The sequence below is a fragment of the Dasypus novemcinctus genome, chromosome 7, assembly GCF_030445035.2.
Source record: "Dasypus novemcinctus isolate mDasNov1 chromosome 7, mDasNov1.1.hap2, whole genome shotgun sequence".
NCBI classification, from domain to species: domain Eukaryota; kingdom Metazoa; phylum Chordata; class Mammalia; order Cingulata; family Dasypodidae; genus Dasypus; species Dasypus novemcinctus.
The window spans coordinates 41607965-41629292 of NC_080679.1; the positions used below are offsets into that span (position 1 = coordinate 41607965).

Sequence of the window (21328 nt, forward strand, 5' to 3'; positions counted from 1 at the left end):
TATTCTGTAAACCCATAAATTCTCTAATAAAGAAAAAAAAAATTATACCAACCCATAGACACTATGACTGATTTAAGTAATGGCACTGATTTAAGCCTGGCTCATTAGAAAATACTTTATATCAAGGGTTGCTGTGGCAGCCAAGGAGATACACATTTAGATCTTTAAGAGAATGTTTCAGGGAACACAGCTGACTGACAGCTACTAGGTGCTGCATCTTTGATTCTAATGCTCATGCTGAGTAATGTATTACTACCAAATAATAAAGATCATCCTTAAAGCACTTATTTTGATTTTAGTCTTTCTTAATTTCATAAATGATATCAGCAACAGGATAAAAGCCAAGAGACTAAGGCTTTGTGTTGACTCAAACTTCTCAACTCAGAAGTTTCCTGGTTTTGGAAAGCCATGCCCCAAATAGCCATCTAATCTCTCTGGTTTTACAAGCAAACTTTCTCTGCATCATGCTGGCTTCTCATCAACATCTAATGCATCTAACCCAGGCCTTCCATATCCTTAGCCCTGAATACTAATATCTAAATTAAAATTCACTTGCTACTCTTTATCAGATCATTCTTGATATCTAAATTCTTCTTCTTGCCCCTCTTGCCAAACTGCTCCTTTGGCTTTTTCATATTTCTCTAGACTTACCATGTCTGTGCTCCTTTACTGACAGTCTTATGATTCTTCTCACTTCACACATACAGCTCCCCAACTGTTTTAATCTAAACTCTATACAGAGTATTATTTCCTTCCCCTTATCACATCCTATTTCCCCATTCTAGACTCTCAAAACTCTAAATCAAATGTCCTTTGTTCCTTTTAATAATTTAAACTATACTGGTTTCAGTTCTCAACATGTAATACAGTTAAGCTGCCATGTCATCTTCCTATTCAACCTATATAGAAGCTACTGGAAACAACAGAGGCAGATAAACCTGATATTTACCTCTACAACAAAAGTGTCAGAGGACAGCCAAAGAAAAAGAATGTTAATTTAGTAAGACAACTGATCATATATTAGTCTTTTTAAGATTCAGAAAATCAGGTCACCTAGTTATTTGCAGAGATTGTGCTTGGCTGTTTTGGAGAAAACTATCACTCCTAAAGCCTATGGAAGGATTCTAGAAAGCAGTAGGATAACACAAAAGATAGGGTTGGGAATCAGGACACTTAGGCTTTGTTACTATCTTACTTGTCCTTGAATAAGTTATTTATATTCTCAGGATTCAGTTACAACAAGTTACATTGAAAAGACTGGATTATTAGGTCATTTTCAACTATGAAATGTCATGGTCCTTTTCCAGAAGTAGGGCACTTTAGATTGGACTTATGCTTATCTAGATGGAGAAAGATCATAAGTTTTTATAAGAATAGTTATTTAAGATTAGGAAGAGAAATGATTGTTAAGAAATATGACATAAATCTTGCTTTTGAAAATCAGGCAACAGTTCTAAAAACATTTTCCTCACTATTTGAAGTGCTCTCCTTTCCTTATTTGCCTTCTAAAACATTTTAGATACCTCCTCACCCCCCAAAAAAGACAAGCAGACTGTGAAGGATATTCTGTGCTGGTAAGCATAAAAACTCTTGTGATCCATCTAGTGTCATTCTATTTCTGACAAAGATTTTATAAGAAAAAAAAAATTTTAATAACTGTATTTAAATACATAAGAGGATTATGGGAAGATGGTTGAGTAGGAGGCTACACAAATTAGTGCCTCCACAAGAACAACAAATATAACAGGCAGGAACTGTATGAATCACCTATTTCAAAATTCTATACAGTGCCCAGTGAAGTGGAGGAGGAAAAGGTTGGTAAACTGTGATAAAGTACAGTAAATTGCTCTCTCTGGCAGGGCAAGGGGAGCAATTACTGGTACCCATCCCCTACTATCTCTTACAGCTTGCAGTGGGGTCCAGCCCCTAATGTAGCTTGCAATGCCAAAGGAGGACATAAAAATCTACTTTCCCACATTCCAGAATGGGCACAGGCCAATCGCTGATCAAGACTTTTGATTAGTAACTTCGGATCTGTCCACCTGTTCGGCAGCAATCATTCCAACCTTCCCCAGACAAAGGCAGCAGAGGAGAATTAACAATCCTATATTTCCTCAGAGCTGCAAAGGACAGCTAAAGGGCTGCGTTTGCTGGGAAGGTCAAGGAAGTGCAGCTTTGGGGAATCGTGGAAGAAACTCCTGGCACCTTTTCTGGCCCCTCCCTTATCCCTCTCCAGTTTGGGGCCAGTCTGCAACCTCTTGTGGGTATCTGGCCTTGTTCTAGCTAGGAAAGACTGACTTGGGAAACTCCTCTCCAGTGTACTTCCTCCCTCCCAGAATTTGCCTTCCAGGTAAAAGCTGTTTGAGACAAGAAAGCAGTGTAAGAAACAATTGAGGTAGAGAGCCTAGAACAAAGTCTTACCTGCTTTAAGCAACATGGAGAGGGAAAAGGTCTGTCTCCTGGAGCAAAGAGGAGGCATTCAAACTCCTGTAAACAGGAACATTCCTAAACAACTAGCAAGACAAGCCTGGGACAAGACACAGATCCAGACAACACAGGGTCAGTCCCACACTTTGCATTTGTCTTGGGTGACATTCCTGATAGGAGGGTTGACACTCAAGAAAATCTCTCATAACCAGCTGGATACAATATCAAGAAAGAGATATCTTAGGGAATAAAGCCCAGAGTTAACATTTTAAAATATTAAAATGTTCAGTGTGCAACAAGAGACTATAAGACAAAGAAACAGGAAATGATGGCACATCCAATGGAAGAGGAAATGAATCCAGAAAACAACAAAGAAGAACAGACTGTGCACATACCAGAGAAAAACTTCTTAAAAATGATCTTTACTATGCTCAGAGAAAGAACTAAAGGATATGAGAGAAACAACAAACGAGCAATATGAGACTCTTAGTAAAGAGAAATTTTAAAAAGCAATGAAACAGAACTACTGGAGGTGAAGACCACAATAACTGAAACGAAAAATGCCCAAAGTTTCAACAGCAGATTGGAGGTGAAAAAGAAAGAACCAGCAAACTCGAAGACAAGACAGTTGAAATAAGTCAAACTGAGATGCAGGAAAAAAAAAATTATAAAAAGCAAAAACAGACTAAGAGACCTCTGGGACACCACCAAGAGTACCAATATATGCATTATAGGAGTCTCAAGAGAAGAAAAAAAGAAAAGGGCAGAAAGAATGATCAAAGGTATAATGACAGAAAAGTCCCAAACTTAACAAAATACAAGAAAATGCACATCCAGGAAGCCCAGAGAATACCAAACAGGATAAACATGAAGAAAAATACGCCCCATCACATACTGGATCAAACTGTCAAATGTGAAGGACAAGGAGAGAGTTCTGAAAGCTGCAAGAGAAAACCAATGTATTATGTACACGGAAAATGAATGCCATTTTCTCATTAGAAACCATGGAGGCAAGAAGGCAATGGGTTGAAACACTTAAAGTGCTGAAAGAAAATAACTGCCAACCAAGAATTTTATATCTGGCAGACTTTTGTTCAAAAATGAGGGAACAATTAAGACATTTCCAGATAAACAAAACCTAAGGGAGTTCATCACTACTAGACCTGCCCTACAAACAATGCTAAAGGGAATTCTTCAGGCTGAAAGGAAAGGACGCTAGACAGTGGTTTAAACTGCCATAAGGAAATAAAGACCTCTGGAAAAGGTAACCATGTGGGTAATTATAAATGCCAGTACTATTTTATTATGTTTTTTGGTATGTAACTCCACTACTTACTCCCTATAGGTGCTAAAATGCAAATGCATAAAAAGTAATGATAAATCAATAGTTCTAGACAGGCAATGTACAAAAATATAATTGACAACAAGTATAAAACTAGGTGAGGGGCAGAAAGGTATAGGAAAAGTATATGTGTATGCTACTGACATCAAAGTGCTATCAAGCCAAATATGACTGCTACATATGTAGGAGGTTAAATTTTAACCCATGGTAACCACAAGGAAAACGGATAAAAAAATATATCCAGCTAGAAATGAGAAGACACTCAATGTGATAAAACACAAAAAAAATAAATATGAAAACAGGCATTAATATAAGAGCTGAAAGACAAAAAGACCATAAATTACAAAGATTAAATTACAAAATGAAAGAAGAAAGTCTGTGTTATCACTAGTGCCTTTAAATGCAAATAAACCGCAGTCAAAAGGAAGAGATTGGCAGAATGGATTTAAAAATGGTGACTAAACGATATGTTGTCTGCAAGAGATTCACTTATTTTTTTAAAAAATTTTATTTATTTTTATCTCCCCACCCCTTCGTTGTTTGCTGTGCCTGTTCCTCTTCCTTGTTTTCTTTAGGAGGCACTGGAAACCTAACCCAGTACCTCCAATGTGGGAAACGGGACACCTAATTGCATAAGCCAACTCCATTCCCTGCTTTGTTGTATCCCTCATTGTTTTCCTTTTGTTGCATCAGCTTTCCGCGTCTGCCCTTCACATCAGCCTGCTGTATTGCTCGTCTTCTTTGGGAGGCACTGGGAACCTCCATTCCCTACTTTGTTGTATTTCTCATTGTGTTTTTCTTCTTATGTCTCTTGTTACATCATCTTGTGTCAGCTTGCCACGCCTGCCCATCGAGCCAGCTCACTGAATTTTTTAGGAGGCACTGGGAACCAAACCAGGGACCTCCCATGTGGTAGGCTGGGGCCACACCTACTTGAGCCACACCTGTTTCCCAAGAGATTCACTTTAATTTCAAAGACATAAGTAGGTAGAAAGTGAGAATATGGAAAAATATATACCATTCAATTATAAACAAAAGAAAGCTGAAGTAGCTAGCTATTCTAATATCAGATACACTTTAAGTCAAAATTTTAAAGTTACGAGGAACAAAAATGGTCATTCTATACTGATAAAGGGGATAATTCAACAAGATGTAACAATTATAAATACATATACACCTAACAGCAGAGCCCCAAAATACATGAAGCAAATACTGACAGATTTTAAATAAGAAACCGATGGTTCTACATTAGTAGTAGGAGACTTTAATATGCCTCTTTCAATAACAGAAACAGGGAAGCGGACTTGCCCAGTGGTTAGGGCATCCGTCTACCACATGGGAGGTCCGCAATTCAAACCCTGGGCCTCCTTGACCCACGTGGAACTGGCCCACGCGCAGTGCTGATGCACTCACGGAGTGCCGTGCCACACAGGGGTGTCCCCACATAGGGGAGCCCCACACGCAAGGACCCGTAAGGAGAGCCACCCAGTGCGAAAGAAAGTTCGGCCTATCCAGGAATGGCACCGCACACACGGAGAGCTAACACAGCAAAATCACGCAACAAAAAGAAACACAAATTCCTGTGCTGCTGACAACAGAAGTGGACAAAGAACATGCAGCAAATAGATACAGAGAACAGACAACTGGAGGGGGCAGGAATAATTAAATCTTTAAAAAAAAAGAGAGATATTAAAGAGAGTGCTGCAATCTGAAAGGAAATAACAGGGGAGAGAGGCTTAGAAAAAAGTATGGAAATGAAGATTATTACTAAGGGTAATTAAAAGGGTAAAGAGACAGGCAATAGTAAGATATAACAATGGAAAGGCAAAGGATAAAATGGAGGAAGTGATTCCTTTACAGTAAGGACACTGAGTTAATGGATTGAATACAGTAACCAAAAGACAAAGAAGGACAAATACATTTTAAAAATATGAACAATCTATATGCTGTCTAAAAAAGATTTACCTTAGACACAAAGACACAAAGAGGTTAAAAGTGAAAGTTTGGGGGAAGCGGACTTGGCCCAATGGATAGGGTGTCTGCCTACCACATGAGAGGTCCGCGGTTCAAACCCCAGGCCTCCTTGACCCGTATGGAGCTGGCCCATGTGCAGTGCTGATGCGCACAAGGAGTGCCGTGCCACGCAGGGGTGCCCCCGTGTAGGGGAGCCCCATGAGCAATGAGTGCGCCCCATAAGGAGAGTCGCCCAGCGCAAAAGAAAGTGCAGCCTGCCCAAGAATGGCGCCGCACACACGGAGAGCAGACACAACAAGATGACACAAGAAAAAGAAACACAGATTCCCAGTGCTGCTGATAAGGATAGAGGCGGTCACAGAAAAACACACATCGAATGGACACAGAGAGCAGACAACTGGGGGGAGGGGGGAGAAGAGAAATTTTTTTTTTTAAAGTGAAAGTTTGGAAGAAGATATTCCACACTAACAGTAACCAAAAAAGAGATGGAGTAGCAATACTAATACCAGATAAAATAGATTTTAAATGCAAAACAGTTGAAAGAGATGAAGAAGATCATTATATATTAATAAAGGGGGCAATTCACCAAGAAAAAACAGCTATAATAAATATTTATACACCTAAACTGGGTACCTCAAAACACACGAGGCACACACACTGGCAAACTAGAGAAAAAGGTGTCTCTACAATAGTAGTTGGAGACTTCAATATACCACTCTCAGCACTGGATAGAACATCCGGCCAGAGGATCAATAAGGAAACAGAGAGTTTGAATGATATGATAAATTAACTAGTCCTAACAGACTTTATAGAACATTACACCACAAGACAACATAATATACATACTTCTAAAGTGGTCATGGATCTTTTACCAGGATAGACCACATGTTGGTCACAAAAAAGGTCTCAATAAATATAAAAAGACAAATTATACAAAGCACTTTCTCTGATCATAATTGAATGAAGCTCGAAATAAATTAAAGGCAGAAAAGGGAAAACTCACAAATATATGAATATTAAATATCACACTCCTAAATCATTAGTGGGTCAAAGAAGAAATTGCAAGAGAAATCAGTAAACCAAAAACTGAGATGAATGAAAACAACAATACAACATATAAAAATCTATGGGATGCAGCGAAGGCAGTGCTGAGAAGGAAATCTATAGCCCTCAATGCTTACAATAAGAAAGAAGAGATTCTGATAACAAAACAGAAATTATATAGATATAGAAATAAGCTTATGAATGTAAATGTTAAAGTTTTACTATGCTGATTTTTAAAACATTAAAGAATAGAATAAACGAAGAACTAGGTATGTGTCTTTATGGAAAGTCTCAGTGTGGTAATTGTATGATTTTTCAAATAAGTTAAATCTATAAATTCACTGATATTTCAATAAAATCCCAATACATTTTTATTTAAAAAAAAAAAAAAAAAAAAGCTAAAATCAAAGAACTAACTCACTCTACACATGGAAGTCCTAGGAAAAGAACAGCAAACTAACCCAAACCAAACCAAAGGAAAGAAATAATAAAGTGCAGAAATAAATGAAATTGAGAACAAAAAACAACAGAAAGAATCATCAAAACAGAAAACTGGTTCTTCAAAATCAACAAAATCAACAAACCCTTACCTAGATTGACAAAGGGGGGTGGGGAAGAAATGCAAATAAATAAAATCAGAAATGAGAAGGAAGATATTACCATTCACCCCACAGAAATAAAGGAGATCATAGGAGGATACTATGAACAACTTACGTCAAAAAACTAGACAATGTAAACAAGATGGAAAAATTTCTAGAAACACATGAACAACCTACACTGCCCCTAGAAGAAACAGAAGACCTCAACAAACTAATCATAAATAAAGAGATTATAATAGTCACCAAAAACCCTGTCAAAAGACTTTGTCAAGAAAGTAAAAAGGTGGCCTACTCATGGGAGAAAATATTTGGAAACCACACATATGACAAGGGTTTGATAGCCATGTTACATAAAGAGATCATACAACTCAAAGATAAAAAGACAAGCAACCCTGGGAAACGGACTTTGGCCCAGTGGTTAGGGCGTCCGTCTACCACATGGGAGGCCCGCGGTTCAAGCCCCGGGCCTCCTTGACCCATGTGGGAGCTGGCCCATGCGCAGTGCTGATGCGCGCAAGGAGTGCCGTGCCACACAGGGGTGTCCCCCGCGTAGGGGAGCCCCACGCGCAAGGAGTGCACCCATAAGGAGAGCCGCCCAGCGCGAAGGAGGGAGCAGCCTGCCGAGGAATGGCGCCGCCCACACTTCCCGTGCCACTGACGACAACAGAAGCGGACAAAGAAACAAGACGCAGCAAAAAGACACAGAAAACAGACAACAGGGGGAGGGGAGGGGAATTAAATAAATAAAAATAAATCTTAAAAAAAAAAAAAGACAAGCAACCCAATTAAACAATGGGCAAAAGACTTTAATAGACATTTCTCCAAAACAGAAATACAAATGGCCAAAAAGCATATGAAAAAATGCTCAACATCACTAGCTATTAGGGAAATGCAGCTCAAAAGTATGAGATACCATTTCACACCTTTAAGAATGGTCTTTATATTTTTTAAAAAATCAGAAAAGTAAAAGTGCTGGAAAGGATTTAGAGAAAAAGGAATAACCCTTCACTCTTCATGCAAATATAGAATGGTGCAGACTCTCTGGAATACAGTTTGACAGCACCTCAAAAAGTTGAATATAGAACGCTGTATGACCCAGCACTCCTATTATTGGAATATATTCCAAAGAAATGAAAGCAGGGACATGAACACAGTAGCATTATTCAAAACTGCTAAAATATGGAACCAGCCCAAGTATCTATCAACTGATGAAGAGATAAACAAAATGTGGTATATACACACAATGGAATAAGCAATAAGAAGAAATGACAACATGGATGAACCTAGAGGATACTGAGTGAAATAAACCAGACATAAAAGGACAAATATTGTATGGTCTCACTATATGAACTAAATACAATGAACAAACTGAGATAAACAGAAGGAAACAGAAGGTAGGTTGAGAATGGGAGATGATGCTTAATATATATACCATTATTAATACGGTTAACTGTAAAAGTGTGGAAATGCATAGAGCTGAGAGTAACATTATAATGAGTATAACTAACACTGCTGATTTATAAATGTGATTGTGGCTGAAAGGGGTAATATGTGGAAGTAAATGTCAACTGAAAGGAAAACAGAGAATAATCTAGGGTATATATAACAAATTTCATTGCTGAATGAAGATTGTGGTTAACATTATAAATACAAGAATGCTCTTCTTTTACAAAATGCTAAGAACATGATTATACACCCACAGGGAAATTACAACTAACATAACTTATGGAAGATAGTTAACAGTAATATTGCAGTATTTTGCAGCAATGGCAAGAAGATATTTTTCATTACTAGGGACAATAAGGGGGCATAAGGGGATATAGGATTTTTCCTTTTGGAGTAATTAATGTTCTAAAATTCACTGAGGTGATGATAGCACAACTCTTGACAAAAATGAGAGCCACTGAGTATACACTTTGAATGGACTGTACAAAGCATGGCACTTTAACAGGAATCCAATTGTGGATTATGGACTGTGGTTAATAGGACAAATATGAGAACGTTCTCTCATAAACTATAAGATACTAATAATACCATACAATTCAATACTAATACATGGTGTTAAGAATAGGACAGTTGTTGGAAAAATACACCAAATGTAAGGTATGAACTATAGTTAGCAGTAATATTATGATGATGTTCTTTCTTCATTTATAACAAATATTCCACAATGCAGATGGTGGTGGTGGGGTGATGTATGGTAATCCTGAATGGTATGCATGATTGTTTTGTAAACTCACAACTTCTCTAATAAAAAAAAAAAATCTTAAAATTTAAAAAGTAGCCAGTTAAAGGTATGCCTTTAAGAGCAGAGTAAAAAGATGACAAAATATATAATCAATATACATTAATAAAGTATACAGTAATAGCAAATACATACCATGTTTCATTGATTTTAAGATGAATAATTTTTCACATTTTAACATCACAGAAATTTAAATGCATCTTACTACTATGTCAGTTTAAGTAGCAGAGTTTATTTTTTAGTGGCACATAAAATAATAGTGCATCTTAACAATTGACAGTCTTAAATTTTATTAAAAATGTAGTGTTTTAACTGAATTCATTTAGCCTTCACAACTACCCTTTGATGTAGCTGTCATAACTGTACCACTTTACAGATAAGAAATCTGAGGCAAAGAGGTTAAGTAACTTCCTTGTCACACAGTCATAAAAATTAAAATTATCTTCATATACTTCAATATATATTACAATATTTAATTAGCAAAATCACCATTTAATGTAACCTGCATAAAATTTTAATTTTTCTGTAACTTGTTTAGTGATCTCACTATGGAAAGAAATTTATTGTTTAATAATAATGTTCTATGCCTTTATAAACAGTCCATTTGCATATGCAAATTAATACACAGCAGAGTATATAAAGTTAACATACATCTGTCTAAGCAAATTTGATTATAGTAAATTCCTAGACATTATATAAGTCCATTTCTTGTAAAAATTCAGAATGTATGTTACTTCACTGACCAAATTTCCTATAAGTACAAATATAAATTTTTAATAAATTCATGTTGCAATCAATGTATTCAACAGACTAAAAATGTAAAGACTAAAATGTAGTCAACGGACTAAAAAAATGAACATCTCAATGGAGGAAGAAAAAGCATATGGCAAAATACAACATCTATTCATGGTTTGAAAAAAAAATAATCTCTCAGCAAACTAGGAATAAAAGAGAATGTCCCTAATCTCACAAAGAGCATCCACAAAAAAAATCTATGTGAATGTTTTCCCTCTAAGATTGGAAAAAAGGACCTATGCTCTGGCCACTGCTATTCAATATGTATTGGAGGTCCTAACTACTGTCATAAGATATGAAAGAGAAATAAAAGGACAAAGATTGAAAAGGGAGAAATAAAACTGCCTTTCTTTCCTGAAGAATCTTTAAAAAAAAATCTTAAAAAAAAAAAAACTATTAAGTTTAACATATACATTTAGCAAGGTCATAGTATACAAGGTCAATATAAAAAAATCAATTATATTTCTATATACCAGTAATGAATGATTGGAAGTTGACATTTTTAAGTTTTACAATAGCACCAAAAATCACAAAATAATTAAAGATAAATGTAACAAAATTATGTGCAAAATTTGCATGACAAACATTACAACTATAAGAGAAACCAAAGAAGATCTAGGTAAATAGAGAGGAATAGCACATCTATGGATTAAAAGACTCAATATTATTAAGATAGCAATTTGCCCCAAATGATCTACAAATGCAGTTCCATTTGAAATCCCAAAAGGCTTGCAGAAATCAACAATCTGATTCTAAAACTTTGTGGAAAAAGCAAAGAACCTAAAAGAGCCAAACAACTGACAAAAAAAGAGGACAAGTTGGAGGATTCGCCCTACCTGACTTCAAGAGCTACTAAAAAACAGGAAGCAGTTTTAGCTCAAGTAATTGAGCACCTGCTTTCCATGTACAAGATATTGGGTTCAACCCTGGTACCTTCTAAAAACAAACAAATGAAAAAAACAACTCTATTTGGGGAGTAGATAAAGTTCAATGGTTGAGTGCCAGCTTCCCATATACAAAGTCCTGGGTTCAATCACTGGTACCTCCTTAAATAATAAAAAAAATTTAAAAAGATTTACTAACTACAGTGTGGTACAGGCAAAGAGTAAATACACACGAGAGGAAAAGAACAGAGTCCAAATTACCAAATTAGACTCACATATATATGGTCAATTGATTTTTGGCCAAGGTGCCAAGGGAATTCAATGGAGAAAGGAATGTCTTTTCCACAAATGGTGCTTGAATAATCAGGTTGTCATTTGCAAAAAAACATCTTTATCCATATTTCGCAGCATATACAAAAATTCATTCTAAATAGATCATAGACTTAAATGTAAAACTTACATCTAGAAAGCACAGGAGAAAATTTTTGCAACTGAGATAAACAACGATTTCTTCACTAAAACACCAAAAATAAATAAACGAAAATAGAGAAAACTGATAAATTGGACTTCATCAAAATTTAAAATTTCTGCTCTGTGAAAGATACTGCTCAGAAAAATGAAGAGAGACTCGGAAAAATATTTGCAAAGCACCTATCTAATAAAGGATTTGTATCCGAAATATAAAGAACTCTTGAAATGCAACAATACAAAAGAAACTTAAAAATGACAAAAGATTTGAAGACACTTCACCAAAGATGATATACAGATGTAAACAGACTATATAGTTCAATATAATTTTTTTTTTTAAGATTTATTTTTTATTTTTCTTCCCCCTCCCCACCCTGTTAGTCTGTTCCCTGTGTCTATTTGTTGCATCTTTTCTTTGTCCACTTCTGTTTTGTCAGTGGCACAGGAATCTGTGTTTCTTTTTGTTGCATCATACTGTTCTGTCAGTTCTCCGTGTGTGCGGCACCATTCCTGGGCAGGCTGAACTTTCTTTCATGCTGGACGGCTCTCCTTACAGGGCGCACTCCTTGCGCGTGGGGCTCCCCTACATGGGGGACACCCCTGCGTGGCACAGCACTCCTTGCACACATCACACTGTAAGTGGGCCAGCTCATGACATGGGTCAGGAGGCTCTGGGTTTGAACCCTGGACCTCCCATGTGGTAGGGGGACACTCTATGCATTGAGCCAAATCCGCTTCCCTTTTCTTTTTTTAAGATTTATTTATCTCCCCCCCTCCGCCCCCGTTGTCTGCTGTGTCCATTTGCTATGCACTCCTCTGTGTCTGCTTCTATTCTCATTAGGTGGCTCTGGAAACCTATCCTGGGACCTCCCGAAGTGGGAGAGAGGCGATCCTTCTCTTGCGCCACCTCAGCTCACTGATCTGCTTCCTTCTCTTATTGTCTCTCCTCTGTCTCCCCATTGGGTCATCTTGCTGTGCCACCTCTCTGCTTGGGCCAGCACTCCTACATGGGCCAGCTTGCCTTCACCAGGGGGCCATGGGCATCAAACCCTGGACCTCTTATATGGTAGACAGGAGCCCAATTGCTTGAGCCACATCTGTTTCCCTCTAAGTATTCTTAGGATTCCTCCATTTGTGAGAACATAGCAAATTCAACCCATAAACACAAACAACCTTCTTCCTGTATATTTTATGACATCCATAAAAAAAGAAAGTCAAGACAAGCATCATCGAAAGTCCTTTTTAGGGAAGAGGACTTGGCCCAGTGGATAGGGCATCCACCTACCACATGGGAGGTCCGCGGTTCAAACCCCGGACCTCCTTGACCCATGTGGAGCTGGCCCATGTGCAGTGCTGATGCGCACAAGGAGTGCCATGCCACATAGGGGTGTCCCCCGCATAGGGGAGCCCCACGTGCAAGGAGTGCGCCCCGTAAGGAGAGCCGCCCAGCGTGAAAGAAAGTGCAGCCTGCCCAGGAATAGCACTGCACACACCGAGAGCTGACTCAACAAGATGACGCAACAAAAAGAAACACAGATTCCAGTACCGCTGACAACAGAAGCAGACAAAAAAAAAAAAGTCCTTTTTAAAGCATGGTGCAGAGGTAATATAGAACATTAATCCACTTTTAAAAACATATATGATATATATAGTTGTGTAAAGAGTTATAAAAATTTAAAAATATAAATACCAGATGTCTATTTGGGCATTTTAAATTTCTTTCTTAATACCTATTGCATTTTCTAATCATTTCTCAACAATGAGTATGCATTCAAAGGTTTTTATTAAATAAAAATTTTAAATCGTTATATCATTAATAATTATTTTTCATAATACTGAGTGATCATTTTTTTAATCCCCTTATAAGACTGTCAATTTTTAATGAATTCTGGGAGTATCCTTGTTGATAAAGAGGAAAAAGGAAAGTTACTAATGATTTGCCCCCTATTATTCAAAAGAAATATATATTTCAAATAAAATTAAAGTAAATTTATACTTTCTGTTCCTCTGAGCAAATCCACATTATAGAATGCCTTTGTTCGTAATCCAAACAATGGACAATGTGATTTTTACTATGTTTTTATATGAATTACCCATCTGTAATTTTTGAGAAACTATACTTTTTAATTATAATAAAGAACTTTTTCCAAAGAGGGACAACTGTTTCTTTTATTACTGATATAAGTAGTCATTTCTTTTAACTAGCAAGAACAGTGTAAATATGAAGAAGTTAGCTTTTCAGATTTACTTTATGAAATTAACAAAATATAAACTTACTTCTCTTAAACATCAAAGGGACCCATATTATAAAATTCTTCAATTGAAAAAACAGATTCTGAATTATAATAATTTTTTAATCCTGGACACTTCCTAGATTAGGCATTCCATATGTATATTAAAATGAAGAAAAGAAACACAGATCTTAAATGCATGTCCAAAAAAGTCCTTAACGATTACTCAAGCCTTTTTTACAGGCAAAAATAAAGAATATCGACGTTAAATATCAACAAACTGTAGTTATAATTTTATCACATTTTAGAAAAAATACTTTGTCTAACAGATTTTTTAGGGGTTATAACAATAATACAGAATCACCTAAATTTTTTTTAATTTCTAATGTTAATAACCTTAGTACCCTGGAAAATTAATTCAGGTCTATCTGTAGATTTTCTGTGTTAATATAAGTAGTAACCAATTACTTCTAAAGCCAATGATATTCCTGAAGGGTACTTTTTAAGATAGAAATAAACAGAGTACAACTGTTTTTAGAAGGACAGCTCAGTTTTCACAATGAATATACTCTACATTCAGAATATTTTTATTTACCTTAATTTTTGGGATATCCCTATGTGTAAAACCAGCTATTTAAGAATGCTGAGCAAAAAAAAATCTTACCACTTATTACATGAGATCAACAGATTTCTCTTTATTCTGCTTTACAGGCAAAAATTACATTTCCACAAAATGAATGTTATGTTAGTTAAGTTAGTGGTTCGGGCATGATGTTATAATAAGTTAAACTGACCACCTGATCACTGAGCCTACCAATTAACTTTCATGCACTGTGGGATCACGGAGAGCATCAAAACACCCTCTGGTCAGTTCTTTGGTCACAAGGGGACCCAGACAAATGTGTAGCTGAATCAGCACAAATCCACAGTCACTATGTTCTATTTATCAACGATGCCACAAACAAACCAAATAAAAGTTGCCATCATCAGAGAGAACATGAATAATATACCTGTTGGATCCTTAAAAAAGATGAAAATCTAAGAGGTACAGTGTAAAATCTACTTCAGATGTTATATTGTAGAAATAAGGTATGTTAAAATCCAAACCCATTTCTATCAAATCGGTATTTAACTTTGAGTTTACAAAAGCCACCACAGGGAGCAGATATAGCTCAGTGGCTGAGCACCTGCTTCCCATGTACGAGATCCTGGGTTCAATCCCTGGTAACTCATAAAAAATAAATAAATAAAAAATAGCCACCACATAAACTTTTGAGTCCTTCTTGTAAAACAGATAATGGTAGCAATAATTCATTATTTGTGTAAAATATATGAAGAAATGTATAAAGTATATAAAAGGAAGGCAAGCTCTAATTCCTTTAACTTTCCAGTTTTATTAAGTCCAGGTACTACCTTTACATAGTAAATGTAATCTTTGAAAAACTATACTTTTTAATTATAACGAAGAGCTTTTTCCAAAGAGAGACAACTGTTTATTACTTACTGATAATAACTGCAACCCAATTATTTTTCCATGCTCAGTTTCTCTTCTGTCCTACAACTGTTTCTCATAATGTGTTGCATGAGGCAATGAAATTACCACTTGAATCCTTTAGGTTTTGCCTCTCCTAGATACTGTGAATTGCATTACATCCCTGCATCCCTGCATCCCTTCCTCCAGTGGTATTCCTGCCAGCAGTCCATTACAGACTGTAAGTTACCACACTGCATGGTATTAACCAGACTATAACACTCCTCTCTCTAGGCACTAGGTGTACCAACAGCCTTTGACACAGTGTTAGGCACATAGGCGTCTTCTGAATATATTCAGTGAACAAAATGAGCAAGTGAACCTTTGAATGACTCCTACTCCACTCAGTAAAGTATTCTGGAAATAAGGACATTTTTATTTTTTGCGTTAATCGTTGACCCAAGTACATTCCTTATGTTCCCACTAACCATACTTTCAAGGGCCTCATTGGAGAGGAAAATGTTTGGATTATGCCTTGATCATTCTCCAATAAAAACGTTCCCAACAATACAGAGTTCAGCGTGTGTAAATCAAGTAAAATATCACAATATCATCCTTAACAATGCCGTTCTTACAAAATTTATGAACCTATAAATTGTAACACCTTTTTTTAAAGAAATTACACTGAGACTTAAGGTTTCCCAATATAGCCGGTTGTTAAGAAGGATGCTTGGGGAGATGGAAGTGGGAGGAAAAAAAAAAAAATCTAAGTGAGGAAACAATTTAACACACTGTTTTCCACGTTTATTCCAAGAGAATGTAAATGAGAAGGAAAAAAATGGAGGCAGAATCTGAATTCAGAATTAATAAGCCATAAAGACAAAAGATGATGAATTTACGAACTGTGCGCTTTAACCGATCTTTCAAAATAATTTTTAAAGAAAGATTTGTTTTTTGTTTTTTTGAGCCACAGAATTTTCTACTTCATCCAGGAGCAGCTGGATCTCATCTCACCCAATACCTCCCTCCCACCCCCACCCCCCACCCCCCGCAAACACACAGAAACCACTTACACCTCGCTACCACTATGAGTCCCTGAGCCAAACAGCCATCACGGGAAAAATTTAAACCATAAGGTTCATTTTCCTAATTCTCTCAGAAAAAGTCAATACATTTTTCCCCTAGGAAAATAAGTCATTCTAACAGGAGTAGGGAGGAGGGGGGCGCAACGACGGCTCATTATCACGTAGCTTCCCATTTTCCATAAGGAGAAAAATGGCAATAACTTCCAACAAGAGACAACTGCTCTTCTATGGTAGCCCCGTTAGACGTACCCCCCCACACCACCCAAATAAAGGTCCTTTGAGGCACTTTACTTTTAGACCCTTAAAAAATCCTCCAGCGCTTAGGGTGGTGGGGAGTGAGGTAGGGTGACCCATTAATCCCTTCCACACAAATTCCCCATATGGGAGAGCAGGATTCTGTCAAATAGAAAAAGCCACACTGTCCGCCTCCCTCGCCATCCCAAACATCCACCCGCACCAAATGCGTGGGTGGCTGAAGGCAGGAGAAGCGAGGGGCACTACAGATGCATCGCGCCGAAGGCTGATTCACGGATTTTTAAAATGTTTTGAAACTGCAATTTCTTCCAACCGTTGGATTCCCACACACTCAACAACTCGAATCCCAGCCCTCACCCTGCCCCTTCCATTAAGGGCTCTGTCCGGTCGGGTCCGAGCAGCGGCCTCCGGCCCGGGGGCCCCGCGCCCCCAGGCGCGCGCCCCTGGCCCAGGGATCCCCCGGACCAACTCCCACCGCCCCTAGGCCCGACGCGTCCAGGCCAGGGAATGCGTCGCACCTGGATGTAGTTGTTCTCGCAATAATCGGCCACCCGCTCCAAATTCGTGTAACTATCGAAAAGGGCCCGGCGGCCCCCCGGGATTTCCTCCTCCAGCAGCATCTGCAGCTCCGCCATCTTCACATCCTCCTCCTCCTCTTCATACAGACCGCAGAGGTAGCGGCGGCTGCAGCGCCTGGGAAACCCAAGACTGGGAGAGGAGGAGCAGCGGTGGTAACTCGGGAGGAGCGAGAAGCACCCCCGTCTGCGACAGGGGAGGGGGCGGTGAGGACGGGGGCGGGGCGCGAGCCGACGGGTAGAAAAGACAGTCACCCCGGCGACGGACGACCGGGCGCGCGCACGCGCGCTCCCCTCACTCCGCCCCCGAGCGCCCTTAAAAGATTCCCACCATCAGCCGCGCCGCCCGCCCCTCCCCCACTTCCGGCGTCTCCTAGCGACGGTGGGGGGAGGCCGGGATGCGCGCGGGAACTCGACAGCAGTTAACCCTTCAGTCTCTTGCAAGTTGCGCTGCCTGGGAAGACCCCTCGGTGGCCTTTGTTAGTCCGACAACGAGGCGCTGCTGGCCTTCGGTGTTTTCCCGCTGGTGCCTTCCGTGACTCACTTCGGAGTTATCCTCACCCTGGGGACAAACAGCCGTGATGGTCAGTTAGTTGCCTGAGGAATCTCTCGAGGCCCTTCTCTGCTCCTGACTGGAGGCTGCAGGAGATCACAGCCAGAACTCGAGTCCATCCTACGTGAAAGCGCACACCTCATCAGGGCACGGATAAAGCTCACAAAACTTAATGCTGCTTTAAGTGCCGCCTCTCTTCATTCTTCTCATCTTTGACTTCGCCCTCTTTATTACTGATAAGGAACTTCCAGTATCATAATCCCAGATTTCCTGCACTCCTGTTTTTTTGTGTGTGCGTTTATTTACCCACCAAAGCTGTTTTTCCTTATCAATTGTATTCCTCACTGACAACCTTAGCTGTTACTTCTCTAGTTTTGTCAACTTCACTGTCCTCTTCTTCATGGATTCAGTGTTTTAAATTATGAAAAGTTTTACTGATCCTAATTTCCTTCCTCACAGGTTTATTAAAAAGAAAATACAAAATTTGCTTTTTAAAAGTTTATGCGAAAGCATCATGAAATATGCTACAAGTTCAAGGTAATTTTGATCTTGCAGTTATTACAATGTTTTTATTCTCGATATTCAACTTAAATCTATCTTTTTTCCTAAATCTGGCTACCCCTTCACAATATTCTTCAGTAACTACAACTCCTGACGACTGAGATAATTAAGTCCATAGCCTTTATCTGCATTGCAGAAAGTGAAGAATAATGACTCCAGGTGGTACTGAGACCTTTGTCGTTTAGAGCAGGATCTATTACTTCAACTTGTGTTCTTGCTGTTGATCTTTTGGCCCTCCTACAGTAGTTTTTATCTCTTCTGTCTTCCAGATGATAAGGAAATTATACTTTCTCAAAAAAATTTAATGCCATACCGTTACAAATTTCTGGAGCAATCTCTAATGTTATATTGGTTTTATGATACACACATTAGAACTTAGAGTTTTCACTGTGGAACCCTAATTAAAAGAAATCAAAAACGTTGGTCTAGTCCTACTAGCTTTATTCTTCAGCACTTTAAACGTATTCTATATTAGTGGTTCTCACTTCAGTGTGAGGACCTTGTTAAAAATGAAAGCCGGTGGGTGACACTAGCGAGTGACGCAATGGAGTCGTTATTTGAATGGCACATATACTTGCTTCAGGTAATAAGTGAACAAAACAAACTAGGTTAAGCAAACTTTTATTTCAGACTAAACTTCAGTGAATCAAACAGTTGTTGAACTGTAAGAACCCCAGTAGGTGAGTTAAATGGTAGACCACCTCTTCCCCATTCTTATTCCCATCTAGCATTCTTATAATTAGCACAACAGATTTCCCTCAGTAATGATTCATTATCCAAGGGATAGGTGAGGCAAAGCAGTTCACTCTGAAAGTCTAGTATTCTCAATTTGTGACAACTAACTTCTTAGGACTTTTGTTTCCTCATCTTACATATCAAAGAGTTAAAGCTCAGGTCAGCAGTTGTCAAACTCGTGTGCATCAGAATCACCCAGAGGGCTCCTTAAAACACAGATTGTTGGATTCAATTCCAGAATTTCTGATTCAGTTGGCCTGAATGGGGCCCAATAATTTACAGCTCTAACATCTTCCCAGGTGATGCCAATGAAACTGCCCTTCTGAGTCTGAAGGGCTATGATTCCAATTTTTGGCAGGTGGGAATCTCCAACAAGAGAAGCACTTTTTGACACTCTATAGAATAAGGATCCAAGGTCATACACATTTCTGCTGCCTCCAAAATAAATTAAGCAAAAAGACAACTTCAAGATCTGTAAAAGGTATAAAGTTATTAGGATCAAGGAAGGCATTGTGTACATATCTCTTGAAAATCCTCCACTAATTACCCACACTTGGTAAAGGTAATTGAAACTTGTTCATTTTTACAGTTTTTCAAATGAGCTGGTAACATAACATAGCAACATATTTTCAAGTCCTCAGAGAGTGGCAATTATAATAGTAGTGCACACTTCATGGGAAATTCTCCATATAAGCATAAACACATTGCCTCTGAGACAAGAAGCAATATTTCAAGAACTCTACCACAAGAATATTTTTCTGACAAAATGTATAATGGCCTAAAAGTCTGATGCTCTACCAACTGAGTCATCAGAACCTATAAAAGTATACAGTTATATTTTCTATGTTACATTTATGTAATCTAAGTATATATATTTTAAAATAAAAAGGCATATAAAAAAAGGAAAAGTATACGGTGTAAAAGGTAAACCATAATGTAAACCACCAACCATGGTTTGCAGCAGTGCTTTGATATTTGTTCATCAATTTTAACAAATGTACCATACTCATGTAGGATATTATTGGTAGGGGAGGAAGGGGCAGAGAGAGTGGGGTGTATGGGAGTCCCCTGTATTTTCTATGTAACTTTTCTGTAACCTAAACTTCTCGGAAAATAAAGTGAGAAAAAAAAAAAGATACTGAGGGAACATAGAGAAGAAATTGTTACTATATATAAACGATAACAACTCTTACAATAATGAAAGGCAAAAATGCAAAAAAAAATTTGAATTATTTTTGTTGTTGGCTTTGGGGGAGGTTTTGGGTTGCAGAGGGGTTGCAGCTGTGGTAGAGAAGGATCACTGATCTGGGGTGTCAGTGGTGGGGAATGTGTGGGGGATGCACTTGGGGCATGCCTCTGTGGAGTGTGTTCATGTGGTCATGACGCGTTGTCTTGGTGGGTGGAGACCCACAATAACTGACGGAATATTGAATTCCTATCCTGGTGAGTTCTGCTGCATTCGCTCAGACTGTTGAGAATCTACAGAGTACATGGGTGGTGCTTAGCAAAGGAGGGTGGACCAATGTGCCAGGGTCTTGATATACATGCTTGTACTTATGAACCTTGTTCTTGTGAAATCAAAATTTGGCCTTGTAATATATATTGCCTAAGAGTTACCTCCTGAGGGCCTCCTTGTTGCTCAAATGTGGACTTTCCCTATGCCAAACAGCATATAAATTCACTGCCTCCCCCCACCCTCCCAACATGGGACATGACTCCTGAGAATAAACCTACCAGGCACTGAGAGATTAATACCCTGTGCCAACTAATACTGCATTTAGAGAAAGACCTAGACCAAAAGGGGAAAATATGAAATACAAATGAATTTTTTTGGATAAGAGGTTTCAAAGTGAGTCACAGTGTCATTCTAGAGCTTACACTATGCACATCTCAGGAGGATCTGTCTGCCACAGTAAAGAGTGACTCAAGTAGTGGTGTTTCTGGGGCTTGTATTAGTCAGCAAAAGGGGTACTGATGCAAAATACCAGAAATCTGCTGGACATTATAAAGGGTATTTATTTGGGTAGGAGCTTACAGATACCAGACCATAAAGCATAAGTTACTTCCCTCACCAAAGTCTATTT

General features: G+C 38.3%; 1 protein-coding gene across 26 annotated transcripts in view; it reads right to left on the reverse strand.

Annotated features, from left to right (window-relative positions):
- Nucleotides 1-20372, reverse strand: part of ABI2 (abl interactor 2) — a 153579-nt gene extending 133207 nt beyond the window's left edge. For all 26 annotated transcript variants that reach the window (XM_058300336.2, XM_058300324.2, XM_058300316.2 and 23 more), the window contains exon 1: nt 17339-20372. In XM_058300336.2, the coding sequence (XP_058156319.1) occupies nt 17339-17455 (117 nt within the window). In that variant the 5' untranslated portion in view covers nt 17456-20372. The remainder of the gene's footprint in view (nt 1-17338) is intronic.
- Nucleotides 20373-21328: the final 956 nt, after the last annotated feature.